At 41.4% G+C, this 10,557-nt stretch overlaps 1 protein-coding gene across 1 annotated transcript in view; it reads left to right on the top strand.

Annotated features, from left to right (window-relative positions):
• The first annotated feature begins 2,206 nt into the window (after positions 1-2,206).
• GPSM1 (G protein signaling modulator 1) overlaps positions 2,207-10,557 on the top strand; it is a 283,173-nt gene continuing 274,822 nt past the window's right edge. Inside the window, exon 1 of the mRNA XM_033962239.1 lies at positions 2,207-2,415. Coding sequence (XP_033818130.1) covers positions 2,354-2,415 — 62 coding nt within the window. The 5' untranslated portion in view covers positions 2,207-2,353. The remainder of the gene's footprint in view (positions 2,416-10,557) is intronic.

The following is a 10,557-nucleotide window of genomic DNA, read 5'->3' as shown; positions in this document are numbered from 1 at the left end:
CCGAGGGTGCTGAAGGAACCTAGGGTTGTTCTGGCGGCTCCACTGGCTGACCTTTTCAATGCTTCTTTAGAGCTGGGAGTGGTACTGGAGGACTGGAGAACAATGGATATGGTCTCTCATCACAAAAGTGGAAGTAAGGAAGAAGTAGGGAACTACTGGCCAGTAAGTCTGAATTCTGTGGTAAGTAAATTAATGGAAACTCTTTTTAAACATAGAATAGTGATGTTTCTGGAATCCCATGGATTACAGAACCCAAGGCAATATGGATTCACTAGAGGTAGGTCTTATCAGACAAATCTGGTCAATTTCTTTGACTTGGTAACCAGAGAATTGGATAGAGGGAGTGTGCTAGATGTGGTGTATTTAGATTTTAGCAAAACCTTTGACAGTGTTCCATACAGACATCTAATAAATAAACTGAGTGTCCTCGGTATAGGCCCCAAAGTTATGGACTGGGTCAGGAACTGGTTAAGTGGGAGGCAACAGAGGGTAGTGGTCAATGGAGATCGCTCTGAGAAAAGGGATGTTACCAGTGGTGTGCCTCAAGGTTTGGTTCATGGGCTGATCTTTTTAACATTTTTGTAAGCAATATCATAGGCAGCGGAATGCTTTTTTGTTTGGGGGGGGCCTGCAAGCTCCACCCCAGACCCCACCCCCATAATAGTACTAATTGTAATACCATTTTTCCATTCATTTTTCATATATACACACACAATATAATCTTATTAACAATGCATAATGGATAACTACAAAATTAAACTACATAAACCACATTGTATGTTTCTCATCATTCATTCCTACCAGAACACCTGGCCTTGGTCACACATGCAGAACACAAATAACCCCTATGCACATACAGGACCACAAACTAAAAGTACTAATACTGTATATACAAACCAATCCCTAAGATGCAAGACTCTGCATGCAGTACAACCCTCAGAGAAATAGAAACAAATGCATTTCTTCCTGAACAATGCAAAATATAGATAGCAGATGTCATTTCTCAAAACTGACATAATTTTTTTTTCACCAAGTGCATGATTAAGCTCTGCAATTTTTTGCTGAAGGATGTGGTATAAGCAATTAAAGTAGCTGAGATTTAAAAAGGTATGGATGTTTCTGGAGGAAAAGTCCATAGACCATTATTAAGACAGACCTTGGAATCTACTGCCTCTCCCCGGTAGTAAGCAGTGTGGGATATATCTGGGATCCTGCTAGATTCTTTTGATGGGCATTGGCCACTGCTGGAAACAGAATGCTGGAATTGACTCAGTATAGCAAGTCTTATGTTCTTATAAACACGAGCAATATCTTAGCTGTCTCTTAATTCCATTGCTCTGTATCTGACTTGGAGCATGTACTTAGTTATTTCCAATTATTTCAGGTGTTTTCTTAAAAGCCCCCATGTTCCGATTTAGATTACAGGCAAAACCTGAATCAAAGCCGTTTCTGTAATCAACCTACGTTTTCTTCTGCAGCACAGTGTGCAGACAGCATCCTATTAATAATACATATTATTGCTAGCTTGTAATAATGAAGTTCCTTTGAAGTGAAGCTACTTCTCTTGAGTATGGGGGGGAGGGGGTTTGTTGGAAATGATGAGTAGTTTTATTTTTTCCCCACAGGCTTAATTTATGGCATTGCAATTAACGTCTAATTTGCCAGATGCCAAAAAAACATTTGTGAGGTAGAGCTAGAGGGCATAATAAAGGGTCCTTGCCATTTTCACTCCACTTCAGGTTTTGCTTTTTTTTTTTTTTTACTCGATTTGCCTCCTCCAACAACTCCCCGGGCAGGGGGGGGGGGGGTTGAGGGGAGTCCGAGCTCCCTAGTTTAATCCATCTTTGCTGCTAAACATAATGATCTGTAAGAAAGCGTCCCCTACCCTCATTTCCCCTTTCCCAGCCTGTGGATGCCTCCATTGTTTGGCAGAGTGCAGACTCCTCCGGCATCTGTTGAATGCGAGAACACAGAGGCTGAGCAGCCGTAATGCACAGACAGTACAATAGCCGCCCGCCGTCCACCCTGGGAACCAAAAGATCAGCTGCCCCCACCCTCTTCCAGCAGAGGGGAAAGGAGAAGTGCTCGAGCTCCCCGCCCACTCCCCATGACATCACGAATTAGGGCGGGGCTTGCAGGAGAGTTTATTTGTACTATACATCACTTCCTAGACCTAGCCGAAGCTGCCATAGCATGAACAGTTACATTTCAGGGGAGGGATTCCAACTGGCAGGGGCTTTTACACATCGGGGTGCTTTGGAGGGGAAGGAGATTTTTCTTTCTGGTGTGTTTGCTTTTCTGTGGTGCTTCTACACACTGGTGCCTTAGCCAAACTCCCCCTTGTTGTCCATTCATGGCTCTATTTCTCCTAGAAGATGGGCTCCAGAATTCGGTCACCAAAAGATTTCAGGCAAGGTAAGAGACCGGTGCGCCGAGGCAGAGACAAGCACGGATGAATGGAGTGCACAGAACCTGTGTATCCATGTATGAGAGAGAGCTAACTGCTGGCACAGTCTCTCTGCAAGTACTGGCCCCTTCTGGACTGCTGCAGTTGGTTTGTACTGAACTTTCTCTCTGCATGCTTGCAAACGATGCCCCCTTCCTGGCTTCTCCTGCTTTGAATTTTGTTGCATCCAGAACTGTATATGTAACTCTGTGTGCAAGTGGGTCCGGTGAATGTCCAGTAACGCTTTTCACCTCTGCCCGTATATAGGGTGCTGGATCTTTGGCACAAGGTGGAGGTCGTTGAAGCCCACTGCCCAGATGCTGGTTAACTGTCAGTTCCCCTGTTGAGGTGACTTGAGTTAGTTGTTTTGTGCGGGTGAATTTTCTTCTGTTCTTGCTAGGAAGATCTCTAAAGAATGCAGATGACAGTCACACCAGGGGCCCAGCACCTGTATGATGTGTTTCACATACTGGTAATAGCTTTACAGTGTGAAAGTGTCAGAGCATTATATATTGGTAGAAAGTCCAGTCATGCACAAAACTGATATTCTTTGTTGCCCTTTCAAGATCTCATTAATACCTCACTAAGCTGCATGTAATGTATTGTCACCTACTACAGTACATGGTTGATGTATTGTTCAGTCAATCAGTCAAACGCCAGCATTCAGTCTATATAAACATTTATTCTTTATTTCTTTCTTTCTCTCTCTCTCTGATTTTGATATATTTCAGAAATATATGTGGGAAAGGTATTTAGTGTTAGATGTCCATTGTTTACAAGCTGGATTTAACATTTAATAGCCAGTTGCACAAGAGAAGATGAATTGATGCCTCTGTCTGTAGTAGTGGTGATGTTGCAGGTTCTCTGAGCATCACCCGGTCCATTTGTTTGATTTTTTTTATGCCCAGTCCTGACGGAATGGCATGTCATTGTACAAGGTTGTGACCTGGTCTCATAAAATTGTGCTTATAACCAGGAGAAGATATCATGTTATGGTTTTATTTTTATGAGTGTTTGATATTGGAAACTGCTTAGATTTTAGATGATATATACATTTTTAAATAAATAAATAGCTAGGAAGACACATCTTCAACAAGTTTAAAATGTTGTGGTGTAAACTGAATCTGAAAACTAGATATGAGTTAACTGGGCCTAATTCTGTGTATTGTTTTGTTTTTTCTCCAACTGAAACAAATAGATAAAGTGTTGGGAGTAGGGTAATTCATAAAGTTAGCCTGTTTGTTGACAAGATTCAGTATTTTTGTCTGGGCAAATTCTGAAACTGCCTAATGGTTAACAAAGCAGAGCAAAGAAACTGATTCATTTTTGTATCATGTTACCTTAATGGTACATAATGTGAAGCAGAGATCATGAGGCACAGCAACAGGTGACTTTGGTGAAGGTCATGCAGTAAGGAAATGGCAGTAGTGGCATGAAAGCCTGGCTCTCAGATTCAGGCTGCCATGCCTCCCTTAGCAGTGCATTTTACATATTGTAGAAAAAAATCATCAGGCAGCAGACTGATTCTGTACAGCAGAATTATGCTGCTCCTGCTAAGACCAGTATAGAATTAGGCCATGCATTACTGTTCTTGCTAAGACCAGTTGTACTGAAGGGAGTTTTGCATTTTGTGCCTCTGTGTGGAAATGTTTACTACATGGAGATTTAAGACAGCAGAACAAATATAGAATGAATACAGCTATGAGGAGCATTCAATGCTTTATCTACCTGAGTATGAAAGAAAGTAGCAAGCATGTTGAAATAGGTCTGTATATGTTGTGATATGTCTCAGGGTTACTGATGCACAATTCTAGCTCAGTGAGAGTCCAACATTCCAAGAGACAGGATGTGAAGAGAGTCCTCGTGTGAATAAAGTAAGAAATTACAGGATTTGGAGCACTGTTCCGTGATAAAATTTCTCACAAAAGAAGGGAAAAAGCCAAAGGAGATCCATGAATGCATGACTACAGTTATGGTGAGTCTACCCTATCATCCTACAAAGTAAAAATTTGGAGCAAGCAGTTTAAGTGGGATACAGAGTCCATTGAAGAAGACCCTCACACTGAAATGTGCAAGAAAGTTGAGGATTTATTTTTGTCAGACAGACAAATTAAGGTTTCCCAAATAGCTGAAGAAATGGGTATCTGGGCAGGTACAGTTTGGAAAATAATTCATGAAAAGTTGGGCTTGTCCAAAGTTCGTGCAAGATGGGTTCCAAGAATGCCGATGCTATGTCGGAAGGCCATGAGGCTCCAGTGCTATCAGGAGAACTTGGAGATATTCTGTGAAGACCAAATTAATTTTTTTCATTGTTTGGTGACTGGAGATGAGACTTGGGTCTATCACAGAGATTCCGAGTCCAATATGGAGTCAATGCTGTGGAAGCACAAGTCATCTCCCACCCTAAAAAAAAGTTCAAGACGGAAAAATCTACAGGCACAGTCATGGCAACTGTCTTCTGGGATGATTAAGAAATTTTGCTTCTGGAGTTCATGCCATACAAGACAACCGTAACCAGGGAGAGTTACACCAACACAATGATCGCTTTGCGGAAGTCAATCAAGAAGAAAAGACAAGGAAAACTCACAGGCTTGGTGCTTCTTCACAACAATGCATCAGTGCACGTCATGACAATCACAGACTGCCATCCAAGAATGTAGGTTTCAGCAGCTGAACCATCCACCCTACAGTCCTGTTCCGAGTTTTGAAGAAATCTCTCTGTGGACAGCGATTTTCAAGTGATGAAGCCGTCAAGGAAGCTGTGATGTCCTGGTTTGAAGGTCATACAGAAGAATTCTTTTCAAAGGGGTTAAAATCATTGCAGGAAAAGTAGGTGAAGTGTATGGCGCTATCAGGGGACTTTACTGAAAAATAAAACAAAGATTTTTTTTTTTGAAAACTCTTTTCTTTCCTGCTGAGGTAGATAAATTATTGAACGCCCCTCAAAATTGTTCTTGACTGAAGGTTTACTTGTCAGCTGCTGTTCAGTGAGCTCATCAGTTGAGCAGGTTTCCTTGCAGTCTATGCAGATGATAACATGGGCTTCTCATTTATCACTCTGCCTTCAGATGTAGATTTTGCTTTGGGAAGGAATTTGCACAGTTTCATGACAGGGGTTATTGGAAGGACCGCTGAAAAGCAATAATCAAATACAGGCCTGTTTCAAAGGAGTTTTAGGTCAGAAAGTTGAATTATTCATATTTATGAAAACTCTTCTGGTGCATAAAATATAGAAATGTGCCCTGATGAAGTTTTATGTCTATTTTAGCTGCGTGTTTTGCTTACTACCTTCTCCCATGATAGCTGGCAACAATGTTCCAGTTTTGTATTAGGGTCTCATCTGTCCAACATTTAACATGTCCACTGCAGTTCTTCCCTCTGAAATAGCCAAGAAGCATTTCCCCAAAGAAATTCTAAAGTGTAAGACAGACTGTGAATAGCCAAAGCTGTATTCTCTCTAGAACTAAGAATGGAAAGGGAAGATCATTTATGTTTGTATCATATTTGACAGGATTTGGTAATATATCAGAAGGAAGCATTTTTTACCGTATGAAAATCTTAAAGATAACAAGAAGGAAAAAGATTCTGGCTTTAGCTTGCAACTTTTTCCGTTGAAGCTCAAGTCAAGTTACACAAGGGGTCATCATATGAGTTTGGAAAGCTCAAAAGGAATGTTAAAAAAAAATACTCTACTACAAGAGGGTGTGGGATACCTAGAAGAGATTTCCAGCTGAGGCAATAGGAGCTAAACCAGTGGCAGTCTTCAGGTGTTTGTTGGATAGGAACATACACATAGGCTGAAACCCCTTGGGCAGTGAATAGGAGTTAGAACCAACTTTCTGGACATGCAGCAGCACTTCTAAGCTGCTGTGCATCCAGAGAGCAAAGGGGTGTGTTGGGAGGTGTGTTTATGGGTTGAAATTGGGTGGGCTTCAACCTGGATGTACCCCAGCTATAATCAAAGCTTTCCTAGAGGGAACTTAGACACCGGCAGTTAGACCTATTTGAGTTGCATCTAAGTTTCACAAAGATGCCCAAACTGACACGAAGACCACTGGAGGATTTAAGGCATGACCCCCCCCTTTATTCCCCCAGTGGTCATGACCCCCTCACCAAACAGAAAAAAACCCAAAGAGAAAAAAAAACCCTGTAGGCTTCCCATCAGCTGATCATGGCAGAAGGAATCCCTATCAGCTGAGCTGCTTTTGGGGATTCCTGGTGGCTCAGCTAATGGGGATTTCCCCTACCAGAATCAGCTGAGCCACAGATCCCCCACATCCTCCCAGCATCCCAGATCTCCCTCTGGCATCCCATACATCCCCCACATCCCAGACCTCCCCAAACATGCCCTGACATCTCCGCCTCCCCCACCCCCCACATCCCTCCAAAATTCCTGCCCCCCCAATCCCTGGACACTCCTCCCCCCTCCCCGTACCTTCGGAAGAGCAAATGGCAGGAGGGAAACTCACTCACTCCTACCTATAGGACTGCGTGCTGCAAATGATGAAGCTTCCCCCTCCCAATTCATCTTGGGATGCAGTGGGAGGGGCCGAAGGGGATGCCGGGAAGATGTGCAGGATGTCGGCAGGAGGTGGGGGATGTCAGGGGGAGGGCTGGAGGGCTCTGCAGCTCATCTGATCCTGACAGGGGGAATCCCCCATCAGCTGAGCTGCCAGGAATCCCCCAAATTGACTCAGCTGATCTGGTTTCTTTCTGCCACAATCAGACAAGGTAAATGGTAGGTACATCTCCAAAACTTGCTTTTGTATATTTTTTGCATGTACGTTTTTATTTTTGAAAATGGGCAAAAAAGGTATATGTCCTAAGGATCAAAACTTATACCTAGCTCATTTTCAAAAATTAAAGACATTTTTCCTGCTGGGTTTGTGGACGACTTGCACAAAACATCCAACCTCAGACTTAGGCACATTTTTGATTATGCCCCTCATGATTGTGCAGGTTTTTGTATTATCTCACATAGATTATTCTAATATTGTTTTTCTAGGTGTGCCTGAAAAACAGATATGTAAGCTATAGATATTGCCGAAAGTGGCAGTTAAATTATTTTGGGGAGGTAGAACTGGGTTGATCAAATGTCACCATGCTTGAAAAATTCACACTGGCTCCCTCTAATGGCAGGGATGTAATCTAATCTGAATTTCTGGATTGCACTTTTCCAATATAGGTTCATGGCAATTTACAATCAAGAGGCCCTTACATTATAAGGGGAGATTACAGAGTTATTGGCAGAGTAATTACATCTAAAGGTAGCAAGTGAGTACTGAGTCAGAAAAATAGTGTATATGATATTTTCATTTGTGGTTGATGGTCAGATTGAAGAGGTTTTTTTTTAAATTCTTTATTCATTTTTAAAACTACATTTGTGCACAACAATTAGTACATTTACGTACATAGAATATTAAAATTAAAGCACAATGAACTTACAAGAATTAATAACAAAAAATTATTTCCCCCACCCATCCATCAATTAATCAATAAATAAATACTTGTAAACAACCTAAACATACCTCCTAATTCAATTCCAAAACGTACCCCCCTCCCTCCCCCCTAGATGTGTATGTTTTAAAAAGATCATCTAAGAAGGTCAGTCCTTACAGTATTTAGGGCTCCTTTTATCAAGCCGCTCTAGTGGGGATAACACGCACAATTTTTCATCACGCGTTAACTCCCGTGCTGGCTAAAAACTACCGCCTGCTCAAGAGGAGGTGGTAGCGGCTAGCGTGGCCAGCGGTTTAATGCGCGCTATTACACGCATTAAACCGCTAGCGGGGCTTGATAAAAGGAGCCCTTAGTTAATGGTTCCCAAACATCCATACATTTTTTGTAACTTCTCTTCTGATTGAAGAGTTTGAGATTTTCTTGGGTTGATGAATGGAATCCGTCGAATAGAAAAGTTTTCAAATTTTTTCAGAATCTGATGGATGATAGAAGGCTGTTTCAAGTTCTGGGCAAATCACTCTATAGCCCCAGGTACGTTAGATAGATTGTGAGCCCACCGGGACAGATAGGGAAAATGCTTCAGTACCTGATTGTAAAAACCGCTTAGATAACCTTGATAAGCGGTATATCAAATCCTAATAAACTTGAAACTTGTAAGTGAATATTCTTTTTCTAACTCTTACATTTTGCTTTTAGGGTTTTATATGGCACTTAGCTATGATTCATTCTCTACACTGTTATATTCCATCTCATCAGTTTCAATCAGATCTGGGGCCTCTTCTAGTAGATTGAAAAATACAAGAAATTGGACAATTTTAGGTAGTGGACCATTATTTTGGAACTTTTTGCCATGGGCAGGAAGAAAGATGACCTCTTATGGGAGGATAAGGCGAGCTCCACAGATCTGCCTCTTTCATTTCTACTTACCAAAATGATTTATTAGAATTGATTTTTAAAGCTCTGGGAAAATGTGGATATGTTACAGTATGACTCATATGTGACCATTTCTGGGAAAAGGTGACTAAAGGCTCCAGAAACAAACAAAAATAAAACAAAGAAATAAAGAGAAGCGGTTATAATGAATTCTATTAGAGCAAATAATTTGTAATACCACAGTCCAAACCCCATCCTTTTAAGTGAAAAAATAGAATAGTTACAGAAATTACATATAACTTTTGCTTATGGACTTGTAACATGAAAAATCACTGTAGCAAACTTATATACTGGCAGTCCTCAGGTTAAGAACGAGTTACATTTTTAAAGCTGTTCTTAAGTCATATTTATATGTAACTTGGAAGTTCTTTTTTACCCAGAGGGTGGTGGACACATGGAACGTGCTTCCGGAGGCCGTGATAGGCCAGAGCACGTTACAGGGCTTCAAAGAAGGTTTGGATAGGTTTCTAGACGATAAGGGGATTGAGGGTACAGATAGGAGTTGAGGTAGGTTATAGGAATAGTCAGGGACCACTGCATAGGTGATAGGCCTGAAGGGCCGCCACGGGAGCGGACCGCTAGGCGGGATGGACCTCTGGTCTGACCCGGCGGATGCAAATTCTTATGTTCTTATGTGAGAATCTACGTGTATTTGTGTGCTGTTAATTTGTGTTAGAAAATTTGGAAAAGGCATATAAAAACAGCAGCAATAATATATAAGGTTTTAATTTTATTAACGGAAGATTATAAAAATTCTTTTAAAATATACCTGTTTTATAACCACAGATTCAAAAAAAGTCCCAAACTAAGGTGAAATAGCGACAATATGTAACCCAAAAAGCACATTCAAACAGTTTGAAAAAAATCAGTAAATTTGAAGATGAATGCTCATAAGACCATCAAAGCAGAGGCAACAAGCTTCACCTTTGTATGTTTTACATTTGAACCCCCTTCTGCAGCTATAATAATCATTCCTACATATTTTGAATGATCATTTATTCCTTTGTTTTCCAAAACATTAATTTTAGTAATTTAGGGCTCCTTCTATCAAGCCACGCTAGCGAGGTTAACGCGTGTGACGTTTCATCACACGCTAACTCCCGCGCTGGCCAAAAAACTACTGCCTGCTCAAGGGAGGCAGTAGTGGCTAGCGTGGTCGGCAGTTTAACGCGTGCTATTACACACGTTAAACTGCTAGTGCGGCTTGATAAAAGGAGCCCTTAGTTTAGTAATTATAAATGCAAAACTGAAGAAGCCACTACCATGTAAGTTTTTTTTTTTTTATAAAAAATATAAAGTACTTAGCTTTCCAGTAGCCAAAAAACACTTATGTGTCAGGATGTTTCACTCTCCGAGGCAAATTACTACTTTCAATTCACCGTCTAAAAATGTCAGACTCCCAGGAGCCGAGCTATAAAAAAGACGTTCAAGATTGGCTCCATTGGGTCCTTTCCTCTGTTTTGTCTGCCTAAAGGAAGTGACATCATAGGAAGCAGATGCAGCAGAGGAAAGGACCCAATGGGGTTAACCTCGGGCATCCTGTTTACAGCTCTTCTCCTGCTGGTCAGCTGCGAAGGTCACGGGGAGGGGAGGAATGAAGATGCCAAACTGTGTACATAAGTACTAGTCCAATGTAAGTCAGCCATTAGCCACCCGGGGATTGCCTGTACTACAAATCAAGATTTGAACATGTCACACTGCTGCTTATGGAACTATGC

Source organism: Geotrypetes seraphini, chromosome 10 (assembly GCF_902459505.1).
Source record: "Geotrypetes seraphini chromosome 10, aGeoSer1.1, whole genome shotgun sequence".
NCBI classification, from domain to species: domain Eukaryota; kingdom Metazoa; phylum Chordata; class Amphibia; order Gymnophiona; family Dermophiidae; genus Geotrypetes; species Geotrypetes seraphini.
This window is presented reverse-complemented; position numbering and strand designations above follow the sequence as displayed.